Source organism: Sebastes fasciatus, chromosome 6, assembly GCF_043250625.1.
Source record: "Sebastes fasciatus isolate fSebFas1 chromosome 6, fSebFas1.pri, whole genome shotgun sequence".
Lineage (NCBI taxonomy): Eukaryota > Metazoa > Chordata > Actinopteri > Perciformes > Sebastidae > Sebastes > Sebastes fasciatus.
The window spans coordinates 27,876,446-27,901,388 of record NC_133800.1 but is presented as its reverse complement, the minus strand read 5'-3'; the positions used below and the strand labels follow the sequence as shown (position 1 = coordinate 27,901,388).

Here is a 24,943-nt window from a genome sequence, read left to right as displayed (position 1 = left end):
GCTTGATTATGGCAAAAATTATAATCGTGATTATTTTGGTCAATACTGAGATCACAATTATTTAGCACGATTACTCATTGACTTTGGAAACATGATGCATTTAGAAAGAACACTTTGAAGCCTACATTTTAAAGTTAAATGCATCAATCTGGTGCACTTTGAGAGCAAAATTAAGAGACTAGATCTATGAAGAACATTGTGCTCTTGTAAACAATTTAATCATAAACACATTGTTTGTATAGATATGAATGGTGATGGCAAGGCAAAAAAGTCACATCCACAAATCATGGTAAACAAGACGAGGTCTGTGGTTCAAGACAGCGAAAGCACCCTGCTGTAAAGGAAAGAGGTGCGCTTGATTTAAGTGCAAGTGCAAGGTAAAGTGCTTTGGATAAGAGCACTATATAAATAGTTTAAAATAGTTTACCATTAACTTTACCCTTTACAATATGCTTAATATGCCAATATCTCAATATGCCTTGTGAACAGCATTCACGATTATATAAACCTCTGCAGCTACATACACCCTCAATAAAATAAAATGATTCGTCATTGTATAGCTCAACATGAGCACATGAACATACAGTATATCAACAAAGGCAAATATTTAGAGAGTTGCTTTGTGTTGCCACATGTGGTAAGTGGAAGCTTTTATTGGCGTCATAATGTTACGTCAAGACCACAGATCATTAAGACTTCAGGTTAAGATTTCAAGTATCTTAGCAGTAAGAGGTAAGAAGGTATTCCTACTATATTAACTTTGTTGTAGAGGAGCGGTTGGACAAAGGCTTCATATACCAGCCATCAGAGCAGATAAGGTGGCAGATAAAGTGACAAAACATGGAGTTTTATTAATTTCTCTTTTGCAGAATAAAAAAACGAATCAATGGGTGAATCAATTTCACTATGTTTTGACAGTGCACTGCTAAATTCAAAGAAACTTGCACTGAAATTCAAAAGAAAGGATTGGCAAACCTGAAAACGCTGGATGTGAAATAAGTTCGTCGTCAGAAAAGAAACTCTATTTAAAGCAGGAATAAACAACAACTTGTGTGCCGTGAGATTTTAACTTCTACAACAGTAATTTGTTCTTGTTTTTTGGACTTTAAAAGTGACTTTAATGTTTTTTGTCAGTGTTAATTACAGTGGGTCTCTATGGATGAAAACACATGCATCACTGCAGGATAACAAGGCCCTGCACATCCACAGGTGTTTTCACTTAGTCTGGCTGATCAGAGCTCTGCTCAGGATGAATGTATTTAGATTTATGTGATAAGATTTATTTGGATTTATAACGCGCAAGTTGTCCAATTCATTATAATAATCATTACATTATAATTAAAAAACTACTGTGAATGAGAAACTGTGCAGTTAAAATGATGTCAAAAGAGCAAAAAGACCATCTTACATTCTACTTTTTGCTTCATATTCAACAGATTGGCCTTTTCAGAACAGGAAAGCGAGCTAAATTGCTGAATTTGCTGACTTTTCTATGCAGTCATTGTAGATTCTTTTACATAATCACATGACTGCATGACTCAGGCATTTTAAGTAACACCCCACACATATTTTAAATTGCCATCAATGATTGCTGTAATAAGGATTCATAATGACATGGTATCATGGAATCATAAAAGCTGTTGCTCTAAACAGGTGGGGTCTTATTTCTGAATAAAATGAATTGTCTGCCACACAAGTAGTGATTAAGTTTAATTTACAAATTGTTAAGAAAAAAGAAAAGAGCTGAGCCACTCTGGCTGAACATATGAAGAAAACAGTGCCACCTACTGAAACACAAACAGTACTGGGCACACTGTGTTGAATTATCTCTAGGACTGTCAGTGAATTAACACCGCAGCAAACACTGACTTTATATTGTAGCATATATTCTGTATGTCATGACAATCAAACAATTAAAGAGTCTGTTAGAGTTAAACTTGGTCAAATAAGGTACCATTTTCTGACTGAAATCAGAAATGAGGCTGCATTTTTGTTACATCCTTTGAATTTTTGCCGTTACAACATTATAAAAAACACATAACAGGCATCAAACTACAGATGATGACTACTGTAAATTCTAGTCCTGTTTTATAGTCCATAAACAAAGACATCATACATGTAGCCTACATAATGGTTTTGGTAAGGGCATGAAGAATTCAAAGATAATGTCACAGATCATGGCACCATGAAATAAACTGTCACCTTTATATATAACGTTAGTGTTAGTTCAGTATGTGGCTGCGTGGATTATACTCTTAACAAAGTTTTCTTTTTTAATATCTGCATCATTGATACAAACACATTAATCTGAACACTATATAATTGTGGTAATATATACTATATTTGTGATATGACATAATTATCTCATTGATGATTAGTGTCATATGTACAGTATGTAAAGTGTCACCTAATGCTCCTATCATATATAATGTTATCAAAATGTAAATATCATTATTTTTATACACCATATATTCTGTATAATTAGGTTGCATTTGATGTCATCCCTGTCACAGTTAAACCAGATCCCCGGCGTGAGGGTGCGTGAGCCAAAAATGACATCATCGCGTATTGTGCTTGAAGCGCGAAGGCTCCTCAAGTTGTCGCAGTGCTTGGTCGTGCACCTCTGAATTTTTGTGACTAGGCACCCACACGGGGCTTATCAGACATGACTGTCATAATAAAATAAAAGCAAATAACTTAATTGAAGAAGTAAAATAATTAAATAGAAAGACGGCCAACTTGTTTTTAAATGCTTTAAAAGCAGGAGATCTCTGTTTTGCCAGCCGAATCAAATTGTTTACAGGATATTAAACCTTTCAACCTCCGTTTCTTTATAATACATTTAATACTTGACTCCTTTCTTTACAGGAATTGTATAAAGGTGATAAAGTATGTCCATGAATATGAGATATGATGGGTTTACAGTTCATTACAATTCCTCCTCCGCATTGAAAAGTTTGGTTTCTGGCGTTTTCGCCGGTAACACTCGTTGACTTCTTGCTTCTTCACAGAAACATTTTGTTTGTATGCCCTCTGGCGTTTCGGAGAATACTTCAGAGAACAACGCGTTGAGCATAAACGCCTTTGTGCGTGCTCTTTGTACGCGCCATCTGTGGAGGTCCGCGCCACGGTGCCTCATGCGAGAATAAACAGAACTTTAGGGTTAGCCTTTACTATACACTGTGGCCTATACTGTACTAGACTACACTCTTGATATTAATATAGATATGCACATAATACAAGGCAGCTGTTTTCCACTCCTGTTCTATATCTCACCTCAAAAACAATTCTCTTTTTTCTGAATTCATTAACAAATGGCATAATGCATCGTACACATCTTATGTACAGTATACACATCTTATAGAGCGGGATGATGAAGTAATTGTAGTAGTAATAGTAGAATTTAAACAAGCATCTTTCTCCTGCTTTTGCATTGTGCGTCACAACACCGTCTTGTCATGTTTTGGCTCATTAACTACATATTGTATTGTTTTTTTAACCATACTTTAGGTTTTCAGATTGATTTCCTACTTTCTAGGCAGCCATATATTATTTCAGTTTGTATAAAAATCAAATTGCATGTATTTGACATAAGTAATACATCATAGTTAAACTCAATTTGTTTGTTTCTCACAGAAATATTGTCAAGTAATGGTGCGTTTAAGGATGCTCCGACATCTAAGATTTGCAAGTTGACTGCCAAAAGTAAATAACTCATAAGCTATGTTGTTGGGAAGTAAGTGAACACACCTGTTGTGAAAACTATTATAAGAATTCAGTTAAAAAATAAATGAAATAATTTGCTATTAGGTTTAAGATACTGAGATATTAATTGCCTCCCTAGTTTGAGTCCGGCTGGAGACCTTTGTTGCATGTCATCCTCTCTCTGTTCCCTCATCTCCTGTCAGCTCTCTACTGTCTACCGTCTAACAAAAGCATAAAATGCCCCCAAATATACTTTTAATAAAAAATAAGTTGCTCTTCAGCAGCTGTCTCTCAAGTCTCACATGTCAGAGTGTCCTTGAATGCAACAGAGAGGATTTCTCACAACGTCCCTGCTTTAAACTGTATTACCCTGCAACAATACTGTAACTTTGGTGACAAAAGATATCATAATTGTTTAAAAAGATGATACAAAAAAGTGACTAAGTGTTCCCTATGGCAGGGCTATTCAAGTATATTATTCAGGAGGCACAGCAAATATTTTAGAAGAAGAAGTTTACTCAAAAAACTACATTTCCCAAATTAGTTAGGGATTTAATTTTACACATAGTGATGGTAAGTGGTGATAACTCTAAAGGACACTAGTGTTTTCCTTTCAGGACATTTAAAGGCAGGTGTTTCTATGAGTTTGTCTGTGAGCTCCTCTCTGTGTGTTTTGTCAGGACCCTTACCGAGCTGGTGGGCCTTTTTGAGGCAGGAGAGGGAGGCGTTGAGTCGGGCGCACTCCTCTTCGTTGGCGCCAAACTTCTGCAGCTGCTCACACACCTGCTCCTCGCTCTTCTCCAGCAGGCCCTCCAGGGTCACCTCACCTGGGCTCATCTCCTGCAAAACACACACATACTGTATGTTAACACATGACACAGATACACACATCGTTAAGATCTCATATTAATATATGGAACATTAGTTAAAGATGCATTTTGGCAGAAGTTGTGTGGAAAACTTAAACCTTTTTCAGTGAGTGTTTTATCATCAGTTAAGAGTGGAAAGAGGTCATGGACTGTAAAACTCTGGCTTGTCTGTGTCACTCTTAAAGCATGCATTTAGGTTTATCTATTGTCACAAATGAGACAAAAAAATTACATTTTAAAGGCAAACAAGCTGCAACCACCATGGCTGACTGTATTGGGCTGAGACACCTGTCAATCAAGTAAAAATGCCTGGAAATCAAATACTTTTTTTTTAGCTTTAATGCCTCATTAATAGAACAATTGTTTTTCAAACTGCCACCAAAAGATGTCTTAAAAGATGTTATACTAACTATTGAGAGCATAAACTTCATTGCTTAAACTTGACTTCTGTATTTAGAGGGAAAAGTTGAAGGGTTTTCTTGAAGTCAGCATCTAGCGGCCGTTACAGGAACTGCAGCTTAAAACACTTCTGCAGTGGGGGTTTCTGCTGCTTGATAGAAAAAAGACTAAATGATAAACAGAAAAAAGGTGACATGCAAAAAAGTCCAAGGCAAGTAACATGGTATGAATGTTAGCCAAATAAACCATCAGGGTTAGGTCGGAAATCTCTGGTCAGGTCTCTGAAATTTTGTTAGACACCAACATCTACATTATCAGATACCAGATTTTTAATTGAGCAAAAATTTAAAATAATAATATCTCATTCTCACATTGTAATTATGGGAGATAAGATGAGCTTCTTTTTAGACTGGACATATTACCTGTGTGACCTCCTTCCTCAAGTTGACGATGCGGAACCAGTGGCAGAGGCGAGGGAAGTCCTCCAGCTCGACACTGCGCTCCTCTAAGGCCACTTTGCACTTACAGGACAGCTGGCGGCTGAAGTACTTCACCAACTTCCCCTGAGGACAAGAGGGACAAACACAGTGAGGGAGGGCTGCAAATACATTACACTTTATTTAATGCTGATCAACCCTTTTCTCCCATTTTCACTTTTCCACATAAAAATAATTACTGTTAGTTTGTTCAGAGTACAACTGTCCTGCACAACAAGAAAACTGCATGTACTGTAGTACTGTACAACTCTGAAAAGAACAAAAATCTGATCCATACCATGTAAGAGAAAAGGTGAAAATGCCTTTAATTAGCAGTGCTGGATATTGTTTTAAAAATAGACTGACTTCTTGATTCACCTTTTAGCACTAAAACATGTTAGTTTTAGTCTTGAATCAGAACAACACCTCTTTGTTGACATGGCCTGTCCTGAAGAACTGACCTGAATTTATCACAAGCGAGACTGACAATAAATAGAAACCCAATAATGTATGAAGTTTCTGTAAAGTAGGTATTAAATCCTATTGCATCCTGTAAAATCAAGGCAAGAATAGCGTTTGGCTCCGGAAAGCAAAAAGATTTAAATATTGTTATTACATGGCTTTGTTGAATACTCAATTCAGATTGGTTAATCACTGTGTTCTACGGTCTGTTATTTCTTTAAATCAGACCGTTGCTATCTCTAACAGATAGGCGGAGTTCTGATGCCGGACTCTGGAGGACCATTTTTGAGTCAAATTATTGATTTTTTAAATAAGTAGCCGTGTAATAAGCAGGATAATGTACAGATAGCGGGACATTGTTGTGAAATAAACACCAAGAGGGCGATGCGGTGGACGCCGACACTATTAATCTAAATGACTATAACTTTGTCAACACAAGACATTTTTCAAGAATATATATGGGTTTTTTTGCTGGTCAGTTTAAAAGACATTTTCACTTAATTTTACAACAACTTGCTGCTTTTTGTATAGAAACTGTTAAAAGTCCCACAGGTTAAAGTTGCTTGACATATGACAATGACATTAAAGGAAGGCTATAGTGAGCAGCAGTAGTCTCACAGTCAGAGATGTAGGCTACACTGTTTACTACAAAGTCCCTGAAATCCCTGGATAGCCTGGATAACCAGTGCAGGGAAAATAAAGACAACAACACTCTGTTCCCTCAACCACCACTACTAGGATTACTCAACACCTGCTTAGTGGCTAGTGGTTGAAAGCTGTGGTTATACTGGTGAGCTCTTATAGAGTGGGGTGGTGGTGACACGGGTCTTTGCAGTGTTTTTTTCAAAACCTCTTTTTTTAAATTAAGATAGATAGATAGATAGATAGATAGATAGATAGATAGATAGATAGATAGATAGATAGATAGTAACTTTATTGATCCCGAGGGAAATTCAAGTTTCCACCATCACAGTTCCATAGTGCAAACATGTTAGTAAAAAGGCACAAGTTAGTAGTACAAAGTACAAAGTATAGAAAATATACCAGATATAAAAATACAAGATGAAGAAAACTGTTAAAACTGCATATAGTGCAGGGTAACAACTGAGATACAGGACTATTACAAATGTGAATATAGTGCAAAAAATTGATATAGTGCTGAATAATGAAATATAGGAGATATACAGTAGAGACCAGGGGATTAAGAAATATCAAATATGGAATATAATGCGGAATGAGAACTGAGGTAGTTTTTAAAAAAAAAGAATAGACTAAAGTGCAGAAAACAGCTGTACATTGTACATAGAGCTGTTTGTGGTGTGCAGAATTAAAAAGTATATTAAAGTGCACTGTGTGCATTATTATCTGTCCTGCAGACCGTCCTTAAGCGTAACAATGCCTATGCATTGTCCCTATCAAATAAACTAATAAATAAATAAATGTAAAATGTATGTTACAAGATGCTAAGAAATATTCTTACGCATATTCTCACACATTCAAACTCGACAGAGACCAAATAAAACTCACCAAAACCGACTTGGTTAGTCTTTCCACTGTTCCAACAATCACTAACTCGAGGTTTGGTCAAAATAAACCCTTCATTTACCTTGTAAAACGTGAAAATATGCTGGCTCAACCTCAACAGCTGCTCTCTCTCTCTCTCTCTCTCTGAGCAGCTCCAGTTCGTTTGTTGACCACTTGCGCCCCCTACCGGCCAGTTAACACTAGGACCTCCAAGACGGTCTAACAGGCCATTTGGGTTTTTAGAATGCAAATAATCCTGTTCAAAGGGACTGTTTGTAACTTCTTACACATATAAATCAATCCGGGTCGGTGTCCCATGTGCGCTCGCGTGTGGCTACGCTGTTCAGACGAGACTCCAACGCAAACTACACAGAAGCACCAAAACCGTAAAGTTATTTCTAGTGAAGTCCGTCTGTTAAACAGTGTTGGCCGCGGTCGGAGGACGCGGGGGAGACCGTAGCTTTGGTCTCTGCTGTACTCTGCTCCTCTGCTCCTCTGCCTGCCTTCACTCACACAACGCGCTCGTTCTCGCTCTCTCACTCCACCTCACGTGCACGCACGCACACTACACACTGCAGAAGACTTCGTAGCTCTGAGAATATCTAGTGAGTGGACGTTCGTGCAGAAATAACTGCTGCAGCTCCTCCAGACCAACAGAGGTTTCCCATGTCTTGTGAAGTGACGGGGCTCCGCAGCGAGAAACGTTATCGTCTCTGACCGGGTGCAGGTGTCTCTCTCCGGCCGCAGTCGGGAGGCTGAAGCAGGAAAAGCCAACCCTAGGGTCAGCATTGATTCATGGAGAGACCTTCGTCTGGTCAGCTAACATTACTGCCAAGCAGGTGAAATATAGAGGGATATTGTGGTTTTAGCTGACGTGTGTCGCCTCACTGTTTTGACGGATGCTCGCTCACATTCACGTAGCGCGTTCACACGGGCGAGTGCGAGCAACAGGACGCTGACTTTCGTTGACTTAACGGCCACAGGTGTCGCCGTTACAACCAATTTCTGATTCTTACAAGCAGTCCCTTTAAATAAAAAACTACAAGTCTTTCTGCTCCTCAGCCAGTCTGAACTCTATTCTCACTGACCCCTAACTAAGTGACAACTTTAGATAGGCTAGATATTGGTACTCATGGACTAAAGGACTTCAAATGTATGCAAAGGGTCAATGCGGTGCATACAAAACAGAGTCTACTATACTATATAGATTATATACTTGTATCAAATACGTATACTTTATGCAAATAAGGCAGCTTAGAATTCAGGACAACCAACACTTTTTTCATGTTTCAACATGGATCCATTTCTCAATCATACCTATCGCTTCTAACAAACATATCATTAAATACACCATTACCCAGCTAGCACAGCCAACGGTGGATATTAACAAAGTACACTTACTCTACTGTACTTAAGTACAATTTTGAGGTACTTGTACTTTGCAGTATTTCCTGTATTTATGATTTATACGTTTTACTTCTACTACACTACATTTCAGGGGAAAACACTTTTCTCTCCAACATACCAAATGTATGTTTGGTTAATAAAAGCTTTTTATGTAGCTATTGATACAAATCAAATTGTACACAGATATAATATTGCATATACGCTTTAATAAAACCAACTAAAAATATGATATCTGTTGGCCTATAGATTAAATTGGATGATGAGAAGGAATATCAAAGGCATTTTCAGGGCTGCTTTCTCAGCATTAAGCTAGCTATGTGTTTACACAGAGACACAGTTACGCAGGTGTTTGGGTGCACACCTAGACTCACCAGGAGGTGGCGGTAAACAATAAGTAGTAAGGGTACTCATGTGGACAAAAATCAGAAGTACTCAGTACTGGTGAGCAGTTTTTTTTGTAGACTAAACTACCAAACTGTATACAAAGTAGCTGCATTTAGCTTCATCATGGCCAACTGCAATGATAAAAGGTTACTTGCACATTAGTGCATCAGTAATAATAATATAATATGTAATAATATGATACCCACAAAGCCATTGTTCTGCATTATAAGTACTTTTGATTATCTATTTCATTTTGCAGATACTACTTTTTACGTATGACTTTGAATGCAAGACTTTTACTTGTAATCAAGTATTTTCACACCGTGGTATTGCTACTTTTACTTAAGAAAAGGATCTGAATACTTCGTACACCACTGCCAAACACTTTTAATACAGTTTTCCTTTGTGACTTGGCAACTTATATTTCTTCTCCTTATTTCGGCTGCTCCCGTTAGGGGTCACCCCAGCGGATCATCTGTTTCCATCTCTTCCTGTCCTCTGCATCTTCCTCCGTCGCGCCAACCACCTGCATGTCCTCCCACAACACATCTATAAAACTCATCTTTGGCCTTCCTTCAGCATCTTTCTCCCAATATATCCAGCATCTCTCCTTTGCACATGTCCAAACCATAACAATCTCGCCTCTCTCGCTTTGTCTCCAAACTGTCTAACCTGAGCTGTCCCTCTAATAAACTCATTCCTAATCCTGTCCATCTTTATTACCCCCAACGGAAATTTTAGCATCTTCAACTCTGCCACCTCTTGCCTCCAAAACATACAACATAGCTGGTCTCACTACAATCCTGTAAACCTTCTCTGACCTGGCAACTTATACTATTGATTAAATGATTAAAGAATTAGATAGCCGCAAAACTACATCAGCTATATTTTTGCAAATTTGATTTACATCATATCAGTGACATTGCAGAGTGCAGAATTGATAAATTGAAGAGATATTTTGTTTTGTTTTGACTGTACTCACGTCCTACGACACGGCAAGTAGGATTTACAGCAAGCACATTTGTAGTGAAGCAATTTTGAGCTGAAACAATTGGTCTGATAGAAAATGATGGTAGAATAAGGTCCAGGCCCACAGTGGATGACGTGATGCTTGAAGACTCAAGGATGATACATTTGGATGGCCCCATTCCAAACATACACCTACAAAATGACTGCTAGAAATTAGACAGTGCTGGCCTACATCAGTGAATACCAAAGTAGAAACCAGTGGAGGAGGGACTCGCAAGTCACCTCTGAATGCAGAAAACCCTACAGCAGCTGCCCACGGCTGCTACCGCTCTGCCCAATAAGGTAACTGCTCAGTCCACACCTACAGAGAAACACACATTTACCCAGGCTAAATGTGTCGACTTCTTACTGTACATCATATTCTTACAATATCTAGTCTCATGCTACTTCAAATCATGGATGGATTACTGAACAGGCCTACCGGGCACAGGCCCAGGGGCCCAAAGTGTCAGGGGCACCCATGGCCTTCAACTACGAAATGTCACTCAAAGAGACAAATACCAGCCAGGAAGAGACTCAAAATTACCACAAAGAAACATTGAAAGACTACAAAGAGACACAAAATGATACAAAGAGACAAAGAGACTCACGAGGGGCAAAACAACCACAAAGAGACACAAAGCAACTACAGAGACTCAAAATGACTACAAAGACACTCAAAATGATTACACAGACTCAAACTGACTACAAAGAGACACAAATGGACTACAAAAGAGATGCAAAACAGCTGCAAAGAGACATAAAGAAACCACAAAGAGACTCATAATGACTATGAAAAGGGGCAAAACAATGACAAAGAGACACAAAGGAACTACAAAGAGATTTAAAATGACAACAAAGATACTCTAAAGGACTACAACGAGACTCTAAATTACTACAAAGAGACTCAAAATGACCACACAGAGACTCAAAATGACCACACAGAGACTAAAAATGACTACAAAGAGATGCAAAACAGCTGCAAAGTGACACAAAGAGATTCAAAACAACTACAAAAAGGGGCAAAACAACCTCACAGATAAAAATATAACTCCAAAAAGAACCATTACAATTACAAAGTGACACAAAACAATTACAAGGAAACATAAAACAACAACAAAAAGGGGCTAAACAAAGTCTGTGTGTCTTGCTCCTACTGTATGTAGGAGAGGTGGTGGGGCCTTTTGCATGTCTGTGCCCAGGGGCCCATTGTCCCTCCATGTTTCAAATATATCTTATGCAACAACATAGCATGACATAGCATATATAAAGTAACTGGTTCTTATTCAGTGCAAATGAAAGGAGGAGGGTGAGCGTGAGAGAGAGAGAGAGAGAGAGAGAGAGAGAGAGAGACAGAGACAGAGACACTGACATTTTTGAAGAGACTTTTCAATCAATAATTCTATTGTCATCAAAGTGCATCTCCCTCTTTCACTATCTTAGTCTTAGTGTTGTTTAAGGGGTCTCAAACTACTGGCCCAGGGGATAGATATGGCCCGCTAGACAATTTCATAAGACCCCCACATGTTAAGAATGTATTGTTAAATCCAGCCAGTGGGCAACCTCCGGGTCTGAAAAGTGAAGCCAATGCTGAATTGCCTTAACCTTGCATTCTTTCTAATAGCCAGCAGGGGGCGACTCCTCTGGTTGCAAAAACAAGTCTGATTGTATAGAAGTCTATGAGAAAATGACCCTACTTCTCACTTGATTTATTACCTCAGTAAACATTTTAAACATGAGTTTATGGTCTCAATCGCTAGTTTCAAGTCTTCTTCAATACAGCATGATGTTCATTTAGTAAATTATGGTCCCATTTAGAGTCAAATAGACCATAAAGCAGGCTATGCTATAGGGCGTGGCTACCTTGTGATTGACAGGTCGCTACCACGGCGTTGTCCGGTCTGGGAGTTGTCTCAAAATGTCTCTTTCTAAACCTAAAATAGAGGTTGACCTGGAGCACAGCCAGTTTCAAGAGGGGGGGACAACTGATTATATTCTTGGAGTTTAATGTGACTTCTCTCTGTCTCCTCTGCAAGGAAAAAGCTGCCGTTCTCAAGGAATACAGTCTCAGGTCATTAGGTCAAGTCATTGGGGCCTTACTTGACAAAACATGTAGAAGAGTATTAGGGAGAGGAAAGAGACAAAAGGGAGTTGCTCAACTTTAGAGTGTATATAGTTGAAAATTATTGTTGAAAATAAGTTTTGTTTACACTGAGCACTGAAGAAGCCCCATTCGATGAGAACAATGTGGCCCCTGGGTAATGTGTCCTTGATCTAACGTGTAAAACCAACCACCAGCGGCATCGCCTTCCTAAAGCTCCAGTCTGAGCAGATTTGGAAAAACAAACTTTACTCCCTTGCTGTGGCGAAAACCAGAAGGGACTGAACATAATGCACTGTGGACAGATGCACAAGCATAAGCTGCTCGGGTTAGCAGGCTAACAATAGCACGCCACAAGCTGAAAGTTATCCCTGTTTTTAACACGTTATTATCTTTACCTTCTGTCTCTGCCTTTGCACGGACTGCTAGACATGCAGAATTCCTGTGATAGTGCTGCTGGTATCTTTTCACCATCAAGTTACAAAATAGCAACAATCAATGCTCTCTGAACAAGAAGACAAGCCCGTCCTGGGTCTTAAACTGTGTGGACATACAGGTATGCTGGACAAGGTTGTGCAGTCTATGGTCTATCAGTCTATCTGATAAACTAGAGTCCAGCACTATCATTCAAGCTTATTCAAGAGCATAATAAATGGTCTTTTGGCAAATGTTGTGTAACTTAAAATGTACACATTTGTATACAGTACTTTCCTTAACCGGTAGATTTAGCCAACTGAGCTGCAGCATACTGTAGTAATTAATAATTTAGCAACAAAACTGGTTTGTATGAGAAAATGAAATGAACTAGGAAAAGACATCACGTGTGTAAAGGCATTCTCAGTGCACTGATGTACAATACATAGGTTATGCTAGATCTTTAAAAAAAATCTATTATCATTATTATGAATTGAAAGCATGTTCATAAACTTGAAGGGGCCAGAACACGTAAATGAAATTAATCATGATCTCATTCTGTGAAATTCTAGCATACCAAAGCAAAGTTTAATGGCAAGGGAGCACAATGGTTTGATTGTCCACAGGTCAAAATGAGTCAGACAACTAAACCCTATTAAATTAGAATCACATCAAAATTGTATTCGAGATATTTAGTAGTGCACTTCCATCAAATTGGGGAAATTCAGCTGCAGCGGGCAGCTGTTTTCATTGAAGAAAAATAACTAAAAATCCACTGTACATCACTTGCTCAGCACCAAATAGCAGACAGACACAGTTATAAGAGCTGGGGCCTCATCACAGAAAAATATCCTAACTGCTTCTCCTATCTTAACTTAAGTTTCATAGAAACCTATTTTCCTATTACAGAAGCAATTCCTAAAGGCATGGCTGTGTCATATCCTTTCTCAGACCTCCTATCTTAACTTAACTTAAGAAATCCTAACTATAACTGTAAATTTGATTCTTCAATCAGCACTCGTCATCTTGTCATGCCTGGTTCTTTGATTAGAACGTACCTGTAGACTACTCGAGATGGACAATAATATCAACGGCTCTCACTTGCCACTTGCTAGCTATCACTGACAAAGAAAGACAGGTATTACATTTTTGCTATAAGGAGGACAGTAATCGTTTCGGTAGAGGAGAGGAAACATATATTACATGTATTCAATTTATATATATATAATTTTTAATCAATACATGATCCGGGAAATTTAAAGCGTCATCATACGGTTTGAGTAGCCTTTCAATCATTATACTGTATTTCGGTGTTCATGTTGTTCCTCATCTTCATTGTCATTGCCATTCAGACATAACAACAGTGCTGCTACTATATTTGCAGTTATTTTGAATTTAGGACAGGGTCTATGCCATCCTAACTTGGGAAATCCCGTTAGGAAGGTCTGTGATAGCTAAATTCCTATCCAAGATAAAATAGGATTTTTTCCTAAACGCAGTTAGAAATCATGTTTCTCTGATACCAAAATTCCCAAATGTCATCGTAAACTAAGATAAGATAGGATTTCAGACTTAGGAAGTTTCTGTAATGAGGCCTCTGGTGAACATAGCGGAGAATTTAAACCAAATATTTCCCTCTAGGAGACCAAAACAGAGATAAATGTAGAGTGAATATTGGACTTACATATGCCAGGTGGCGAGAAACGAATGACAATGTTGCTCCGTAACTTCTGGATGTGTAAACTAGCGACTGTTTGCTAACAAGTTTGCCACATCAACTTAAAAGAAGATAATGCAGACAATGTGACAATCATGCCCACTCTACACAGTAATTGGCCTCAGGTGTGAGAGTAAGGTTGGGTTTCAGTCGGCATGCAGTTTGATAGAGACAAGAGGAGGCTTTAACGTCAGCTTCCCTTCGAGTGTGGCCACTCAGAACAGGTATAAACACTTGTGCCTTTAGACGTGGTCGGACAACACTTTGTATGACCCAGTTTGCTTCAAGCACAATGAACCCTTTAACCTTCTAAGCTACAGTAAAAATAATATCCACCTTTGAAGCAAAAAAAAACAACAGCTGATGCTATACTTCTTGTTTAAATAAACATTAATACTTGTTTTGACCTGGCCTCTTTTCTGTTATATGAATTACATAATTGGATCACATGCCATGCTCCATCATGTGTTTGCATCTCTATAAAAGCCTAAAAAAAAACATCATTCATGATGTGCGTGGATCATTCCAGCGTATCCAAGGGATACCGCCGACAATGCATAATCATATTAATGGAAACCAGTATCAACACTTCATCCAGGTAATGATATAGGCTGCTATTCTTGGTAGAGCTTTTGGCTAAAGCGAGGTCAGTGCTCCAGCAGATTGTGTCTGAGGCCCAATCTGGGTCCTTTAGGTTAATAATAGAGATGGAAAACAGAGATGTCATAGAGGAATCTCCCATACACACAGCACTCAATAAAGATCAGGGGCAGGTTAACGAGGAAGGGTTTGCGTATGGCTGACGTCATTGTGATCCTCATCAAAACCCCTGGAGGACAACTCATTTGTCGTCGAGGCAATAAGAGGACCGCCATCCTGAAAGCTCTCCGACTCTGAGGATTTGAGGAAGATTAGACGCTTCTCAGGAGTAACTCTTTTGTGAATTATCTGTTAAGTGTGTTTGCGTGTTTCTTTCTGTTGAGCATTTCTTTCACATATTTAATTTCTGCCTGAGAAAAAAATCTCACAAAATCAAATAATACAAAAAGCTGATACGCAGTTCCATCCGGAGCAAGTTCCTGCAGTAGCCCACGCCATATTGTATTGTATTGTATTGGTTCACAGGTATTGATAAAATGTTTTTGCAAAGGGAATTGTAGCCTAAATTTAACAACAGAAGAACTGCAGCCCACAACATTACGTGACTACCAAAATATCTCACTCTGACCTGGATTCACGTTGGTGTTTCTATTATTTTGTCTGGTGGACGTACACATAATGAAAACGTGGCCAATGACAGTGTTTTTTAAAGCATTGTGAATGTAGTAGCATATAAAACAATTTGCATAATACTTTTTTTTTCTTTTCACATAAGTTTATTGTGAAGAGTGTATCTGTATTAAACCAAAACTTCAACACGGAGATACAACTTGTGGTTGCAGTTGAACAAGTGAAGGTTTGCTACATCACTCGCTGTTACTGCTTCATTTAAAGCTTTAGGATGTCTGCAACAAATCTAAGTCATCACTGGATCATGAATTTCTATGCAGTTATGAAAGGAGAAAGAGAGAGAGAGAGAGACCATAAATGGGACATAAGTTGGGAACTTGGGACATTAATAGTCCTGGGGACTCACTACTTGGACGCAAAGAGTGGTGATACTGGAACATACTGATGTGGAATTTGACCCACAGTTTAAAATCACAGTAATCAATATTCTTATATTGAAAGGCCCCACAAGCTCCGCTCTCATCAACTCTGTTTCCAGCTGCAGAGCGCGTCTGTTTTCAACCAAACAGCATCGATGAAGATAAACCCACCTGCCCAAACAACAGAGAGACAATACAGCAACTAGCTGGTGAATGTTACGGAGCTGAAGAGCCAGATACGTTTTTCTCAGGACTTGATGGAGACCAAAACAGAGCTCAGGGAAAGTGAATATTGGAAATTATATTCAATGTGAGGCCAGAAACTTGACTTCAAATCAATGTCCCTCTGTGTCTGCTGGATGTGTAAACAGGCAACTTTTTGCTACAGACCTTTTCAAACTTGACAATATAAACATTCTAAATGGGCTAAATGTATTTCTTGTTGCGATGTTTGTTAATGCAGCAGCTGACAGGAAGTCAACTTGGACCAAAGCTGTTGCCCTAGCAACAGAATGGAAATGAAAAGGTCTATTGGTGCCTTCAAATGGGCTCGTGTTTACGACAAGAGTCCATATGAACGCCCCCCTCTCTCGTGGTATTCACAACCACGTAAGTGGAAAGTTTCTGAAAACTCAGAGTTCACAAGTTGTGACGCGTTGGTTGACGTTGTCAGAAATGGCGGAGGTTATGGAAGTTCATTTTTCGGTGCATAATAAGTTAATATATTGTAATTTTAGTTTATTGTTTTTCTTTGTAATGTTATAATAGGTCTGAGGAAAATGTTGATATTCCCCATCTTTTTCCTCTGTCATTTTGCCTTTGCATTTACTGCATTATGTTACCCACTTACTAGCTTGCTAGATTGTTAGCCTCCGTGGCTTCTTGACGCCAACAGTAACATTAATATCGCTGTTGCTTAGCAGCGGTGTTCTCACAACTTATCCACTTGAACGCCAAGCATACTGTGTACACGACTTCCCATGTTGTTTCATTTGAAGGCACCATATAACTTCAGCTAACAAGTAACAACTTTGTAAGGTGCTATGTCGTACATTGTGCTGCCCTCTAGTGGCTAAAAATAACTGTATATGCAACTTTAAATAATAATTGCATTGAGCTGGATATGCTGGCTACGCTTTGCCACAAGATCCATTATACCTGTCATAAATGTTGGCTCCAATTTTGGATTGTAATTTATGGTAATCGACTGCAGCTTTCAGTAATATACATAGCTTGGGTTCAGCGTAACTCAATGGAAACACGATTAGCATTAACTGCGTCTAAAAACAACCATAACATTGTTAACTATTAAAGGTATAGGACATGTTTTTTGATCGTGCACAGTGACAAAACTTTGTTCAAAAAATTTCATAAAAAGGAAGAAAACGTTTACGTTGTTTACTCTGCAGAAGCAATGAAAGTGAGATTAAAGTGGACTTAATTAATTAAACTACAGTATACAAAGTGAAGATAGATGTTGTGATGTATAACAACTACAATACCCCCAGTGCATTACATTTCCTGCATTCAATTCAATAGATATAAACAGATGAATAACTTATGAATGTTTTAGAACCTGTATTCTTCTTCTTCTCTTTGCTACCTTGCGTTACTGCCCTCTGCAATCACCAGAAATGTGTTTCACATCATCACCCCTCAACAGACTGGTAGAACAAGTGATACAAACAAATAGAGCTGCAACGATTAATCGATTAGTTGTCAACTATTACAATAATTTCCAACTATTTTGATAATCAATTAATCAATTTGAGTATTCTTTTTAAAGAAAAAAAAAGTCAAAATTCTCTGATTGCAGCTTCTTAAATGTGAATATGTTCTGGTTTATTTACTCCTCTATGACAGTAAACTGAATATCTTTGGACAAATCAAGACATTTGAGGACGTCATCTTGGACTTTGGGAAACACAGATCAACATTTTTTCACCATTTTCTGACATTTTATAGACCAAAGAACTAATCGATTAATCAGGAAAATAATCAACAGATTAATTGACAATGAAAATAATTGTTAGTTGCAGCCCTACAAACAATACTGCCTCATTCAAACACTCTAAAGCACCAACAGTGGTCAAAAACTCCGCAAGGTCCAATATGTTAACCATATGGAAATACTGCAAATAAAGCCCTCGTCTTTTAGATGTTTATGTAACTTTTTACAATATTGCAATGGAAGGCAAATGAAATTAGGATGAGAAAAAAATAAAAGACTCTCCCCTACTTTCCCAAAGAGTTTGACTAACCTTACTTGGGCCAAAAGAAAAGTTACAACACCTCACCCCTTTTCTGACCCCCTTTGACCACTGAATAGTTTCTGTATAGTCCCTCATAGCACAGTTGGTACAGATTAAGGCTGCAGCTAATGATTATTTTCATCCGTCCATTATTTTCTCGATTAATCGATAAGATGTTTGGTCTATAAAATGACAGAAAATGGTGAAAAATGTAAACCAGTGTTTCCCAAAGCCCAGGATGACGTCCTCAAATGTCTTGTTTTGTCCAAAGATATTCAGTTTACTGTCATAGAGGAGTAAAGAAACCAGAAAATATTCACTTTTAAGAAGCTGGAATCAGATAATTAAGACTTTTATTTCTTAAAAATTTATCAAAATAGTTGCCTAATAGTTGACAACTAATCGATTGATCGTTGCAGCTCTAGTACAGATATGTCTGCACATGCTGATCATTTACGCTTCATTTAAGATTGCCAATGTTTGTTTTCTAATAAATATTATCTGGGTATATCTTTACTTTTACTTTGTAAAAAAGTAAGGATTCATCCAAAAAGGTAAAGTTACAACTCCATCTCTTTTTTTTATCTCAGTTTCCACAAAAAGTCCAAATAAATCAACTCTTAAGATCCGCCAGGCTAATATTAATATGTGGTAACATAAAAACAATACTTCTGTCATGCTTACAACAAATAATCCAGTACCCACAATGCTTTGCAAGGCACCCAGGGAACATTTATCTTCACACTGTAGGCTGCTCAATGCTGGCAGCACATAATATCATCTCTCTCTCTCTCCTCTTGGATTCCTGTCCCTTGTCTATGTGCAACACTTGCAAAACTTCACTTAAATAGCTCAGACATTGAATATATACTATATGTTTATATATATTATATTAAAGTATCATATTCCTGTGGGGTTTATGGTTAGTGTGTGGCACTCACAAGTTTATTTTTTATGTAATATCTCAATTATATTCCCCTCTGGGGACTTTAAGTGTGTTTGATGGCACACAGTGCTGAGTTTATGGCGACCTTATCAGCACTTAAATGGTATTTGTTTTAATCTCCCGAGGCATCACCATAATAACATTCTCACAGGCCCCTTATATTATAACGCATGTGCTGTGTGTCTGCAGTGCTCAATAGTGAGTTTTCAGTGACCGTATCGCACTTTATGGCAGCTTTTTTTTATTATGGGGTATAGTGGTGGACTGGTTTAAGTGGTCTAAAAATGGACACACTGTTAAGAATTTCCCAGTAAAATAACAGTAAAGAACTGATGGCAGCAGGGTTGCCTTTATGTTACTGTAAAATTAACATTATTATACCGTCGCTGAAATTTACAGCTTTGTACTGTTAATGAAAAATACAGTTTGAACTGTTTTTTTTTTTTAAATTAATTTCACAGTATTTTACAGTTAATTTACTGTTTAAAGATACATTATATAGCTGTTTTTCACCTTTCTTTTACATTATCTTACTGATTTGTTTTAATGCACTATTTAGGTTGTATTTTTTACATACATTTTAATAAACATAATTTTTTGCCTTTAAATGAATAGACTTAGCAGGTTACAGACATAGAAATAGTCACACTAAATACAATTAAAGGCATTTGTTAGGAAAAAGGCTATACTAGACTTGTTGACACTTTTCCCAAAATGTCTGTCTATAGCTGGCTACAAGCACAGAATGCAAACCAAAACATGTGAGTGAAGAACAATAAAGCTAATTCACTGATTTTCCAATCATGTACAATGTACAAGCCTCACGTGGGCAGATCAGGTCCCAGAATTAAAAAAAAATACTGCATGAAACTGTTACTTATGATACTTTAGACAGTTGATCAGCAGTAAAATGCAGTTTTTTTAAGAATGCATTATAGTTCAGTTAAAAAACGGCCTATGAGCGTAATTTAACAGGTTTTCTTTTGTATTAAAGGTCCCATATTATAAAAAAGGGAGATTTTCATGTTTTTTTTATTATAAAGCAGGCTTAAGTGCTATAGAAATACTGTGAAAGTATCGAAACACTCAATCCACAGGGAAATACACACAGCCCGAATTAAGAAACTCTGCATTTGAAACAAGCTGTCAGGATTTCTGCCCATTCGTGATGTCACGAATATACAATATTTAGACCCTTGACACAATTTTAAACGTAAACGTTCTAAATGTGTCCCAGTTTATTCCTGGTTTGCAGTGTATGTGAATGTCATCAGCTGACAGGAAGTACACATGGACCCAAGCTGTTGCCTAACAACGCAATTCTGTTGCAATTCCGTCAAAATGCGCTAAAACGAAGCGTTTCAGACGGAGGGTAAATACTCAGGCAGACAGTATGAGGAAAATAAAGTTTTTTTTAACATTACAGCAGGTAAACATGTTAAAGTAGAAACACTAAATACAAGTATGAACCTGAAAATGAGCATCATATGGGACCTTTAACAGTAAAGCACTGTTTTTTTTTAGCAATAACAGGTTAATACTGTTGAAATCCTGCTGTAAATTAACAGCAATTGTTTACAGTGCAGTCTGATATCTCCAAAAACACAACATGGCCATTACGTAACGCAATTGACGGAATATATATACCCCCTCGGAGCCAATTAAACGGATATTTGGTAACAATTTTAGTATAATCTGCTCTCCAATTGCGTAACAGCAGCAGCAGCAGCGTTGGCCTGGATGATGCACTGCGAGGACAGATGCGCAGACTGGCATCGGTAATGGATTGTAAACACTGGGTTTGCCTATAAGGCCTCTCTGCTGCCTCACAGATTATTCTGATGGAGAGAGAAGAGAGCCACCTTCTCTCTCTTCTCTCAACGCCACCTGCAGAATGCGCAAGTCTCTAACAGCACCACTGCAGCCCAGTATATAGCCTCTTGATTTATTGCACTGCACAAAAAAAACACAGATATAGCACTGTAGGCTTTAAGCAGGGATATTTTTTGCACATTTATGCAAAAAAAAATATGCATAGTGGCCTAGGAATAAAATAGCAGACGGTGACAGCCTTTTTCTGTATTGATTTTAGATGCACAAATCCAACACAAATGGTGCCCTTTACTTACCTCCAGCGTTCGTATCTCTTTTTGTGTCAAGTCGTTGGATGTGGCACATTTGGTGCGTAAACCCTCCAAACTAGAAATGCTTATGTCTATCATGTTTTGCACCAACTCGCACTGCTGCAAGGCTTTCTGCAAACTCAGATGCTGCTCCTCGCTTTTTGTCATCTCCTCGTTCATAGTTTTTGGCGAGCAGTGGGTTCGTTATTTTTAAACCCCTTTTTTTTGCACTTTAAATAAAGAAAAAAAGAAAAAAGAAAAGAAAAAAGAATATTTCAGAAAAGAAACGTGGAGAAGCCCACGGTGCAGATGATGAGCAGCAGCAGCAACGCCATGAAAACGAGATGATGATGCTGGAGGGTTTTTTTTTACAGACGCGGTTTGAGCCGTGATGAGAGAGTCGACTCCATTGCAACAACAGTCCTCGTAGTTCCTGCTGTTTTCATCAAGGTGTCTCTCTTGGTTTGGAGGCTTTAAATCAAACACAATGTGAAGCAGAAGAAGAAGAAGAAGAAGAAGAAGAAGAAGAGACCACAGCATCCATTGGGTGCCCCCCCTTCGTTTTTTTCAAAAAAGGATGTGTTTTTAAAAAAAAAAGAGAGATAAAAAGAAGCAGTTCAGTGCATCATAAGCAGACGGATCTGAGGAAAGCCTGGTTGTTTTTTTAAAGGTGCTGATGTGTGGATTGGATGCAGGTACTCCCTGTCTCCCTTGGCAGCAGCTGCATCCCGGTTCGCTCCCACCACACCGACATGTTTCCTGTCAATCAAACCCACAGCAACAGCAACAGCACCAAGCATCGCCCAGGCTCTCCAACGTGATGATGAGGACGATCTCGCGAGATTTACAGCAGCGACAAGTGCGGTGGACTGGGCTCACTGTGCTCCAGTCTCATCCTCTCATCCAGGGCCTGTATGCACGAGGAGTAAAAGTCACACTTTTCACATGTTTGGAGGGAAAGATATTGGGCTCTGCACGGTTATTATAATTTTTTAGACACACGGCAGTATTTCTACAGCTGTGTGTGTTGTTTTAGTAGGCCTTAGACCTTTTTTGTGTCATGATTTACAGTGATTTTTTTTTAAAAATATATATAATATACTTTATTTTTTCCCTTTTTTGAGGTTGTTTTCATATATGCAATTTATTTTTTTATTATTTTATTTTTAATTACAATAGTTTATAAACCCAGTAGTTGAGCTTATAGACGAACTCATTAAGTACACTAGACACAATATTAAAAGTTGAAATAAAATTAAGAAAATAAATAATAATAATAATTATTATTATTATTATTATTATTATAATGATAAAAAGAAAGAATAGAATTAAAAAAACTAAATAAACTATAATAATACAAAAATAAGAGAGTAATAATAAATTAAATAAACAAATAAGTTAATAGACTTACAGTGATTTTATGTAACTTTTCATTTTATTTTTATTTTTAATTTATTGACAACATATTTAATATTTGAAAGACTCATCATATTTGGATGAATTTTATAAAAAATGAATTTTTCTACCTTTGGTTTTCGAGATTGTTTATGTGCTTGTGTGTGACTGACTTTGTTTTTGTTGTGTGTCTTATCTCTGTTCTTATTTCTTCTCCTGTACTCAGGTCTCTCTTGCAAAAGAGATATTGATCTCAATGGGACTACCTGATTTAAAAACAGATTAAATATTAAAGTTCCCATATTGTAAAAAGTGAGATTTTCAGGTTTTGTACATTATAAAACAGGTTTAAGTGCTTTGTAAATACTGTTAAACTATCAAAACGCTCCATATATGGAGAAATACACACAGCCCGTATTCAGAAATTGTGCGTTTGAAACAAGCCGTTAGGATTTCTGTCCATTTGTGTTGTCGCAAATATACAATATTTAGACAATTACACGGTTTTAAACGTAACCATTTTAAATGTGTCGCAGCTTATTTCCTGTTGCAGTGTATGTTAATGACATCACCTTACAGGAAGTAAATATGGACCCAAACTGTTGCCTAGCAACGCAATTCCGTTGCAATTCCATTGAAATGCACTAAAACGGAGCGTTTCATACAGAGGGTAAATACAGGTATATTCAGACAGACAGTATGAGGAAAATAAAGGTTTTCTGAACATTACAGCATGTAAACATGTTCTAGTAGAAACACAAAATACAAGTATGAACCTGAAAATGAGCACGATATTGGACCTTTAATATATTATTGAACATTACCAAAACCAGGAATTATTTTATTTACAGCCATTACATTAAAAAACAAACAACACAAATAAAATTAAAAGGCAAATCACCTATGATGTTCAATTAGCATGCTTAATCGAAAATTTCCGGATCCTTATTAGGCATTTGTTCCTAGCTTGGGGGTCCCATTATAAATCTGAGGGATCATAAGATGATTAAAGACATAAATGAAAACATATATATTTCTGTTACACAACATTTTGTTTATTTTCTTGAACTTTAATCTAAATTTTTCTTTTTTTACTGTTGAAATACTGGATACACTCAAATTAAACAATCTGAGGAGGGAAAATCCCTCTGTTGCTCACAACTCATATCACTAATCTGTTATAAGGCATCAAGACTGTGCTTCATTTTAAGGAGTCACATACCAATTATGTTAGAAACCAGCCAACTGTTATAAGGTATTGGGTGAAATAATAATCCAAATGCATGTCAATCTCATGTCAATATTTGATTGCCATCACAGTATTGTTAGAAGAAAATATTGCCCACATAACTGAAATATAAAGTTAGTGGAGAAAAGGTTTGTGCTTAACATTTCATCAAATTGCTAAAAGCCAAATCAGGGTAGAGACTTGAATGTAGGACCTGGTAACAGACATTGGACAGGTTTTAAGAGTGGTAACACACCAGGCCTAAACAAACTCTCAGTCAGTGAGGTTTGTTTATTCCCTTGTGTCTTGAGCTGGCAACATTTTTTATTTTGGAATAAAGTATATTAAAGTTAATTTATGAGGGGAATGAATGGGCTTCATTAATAAATTAAAGTAACATTTTGAGGTGTGTTTTGAATTTTAAGATTTTTTATTGATAACATTATTGATCTTGTTTATCTATATTATGAGGGGAATGAATGGGCTTCATTAATAAATTAAAGTAACATTTTGAGGTGTGTTTTGAATTTTAAGGGCAAGACAAGCCTACAGACTTTTTACTTTTTTAAATTTTTGGATCATTCGTCAATACCATAACTAGCCTAACTGATCATAACAGTGATGACATCATCTAGTAAAGGACTTTTAAAGATCTCTGAACTCAACAGAGCAATGACATATGAGACACTGGTGGGAAATGTGTATGACATATTCTCTGTGTTACCTGCAGAGACATCAGCCAGCATTGGGTCCAAGAACAGCATATTAAGCTGACTCTTGGTTTAATGATTTTAATTTTAACAGAATTATATAAAATGTTTTGCAATAACACATTATTTCCATAAATATATTTACAAAGTGCACCAAAATATGTGCATGCATTG

The 24,943-nt window shown here is 37.4% G+C and overlaps 1 protein-coding gene across 4 annotated transcripts in view; it reads right to left on the bottom strand.

Annotated features, from left to right (window-relative positions):
* Positions 1 to 22,204, bottom strand: part of ksr2 (kinase suppressor of ras 2) — a 119,573-nt gene extending 97,369 nt beyond the window's left edge. For 2 of the 4 annotated variants that reach the window (XM_074638984.1, XM_074638982.1), the window contains exons 1-3: positions 21,443 to 21,752; positions 5,396 to 5,536; positions 4,395 to 4,545 (exon numbers count right to left, since the gene is read on the bottom strand). In XM_074638984.1, the coding sequence (XP_074495085.1) occupies positions 4,395 to 4,545; positions 5,396 to 5,536; positions 21,443 to 21,616 (466 nt within the window). In that variant the 5' untranslated portion in view covers positions 21,617 to 21,752. Of the gene's footprint in view, positions 1 to 4,394; positions 4,546 to 5,395; positions 5,537 to 21,442 lie in introns of all 4 variants that reach the window. The other 2 variants (XM_074638983.1, XM_074638985.1) reach the window with 2 other exon arrangements.
* Between the last annotated feature and the right edge of the window lie 2,739 nt (positions 22,205 to 24,943).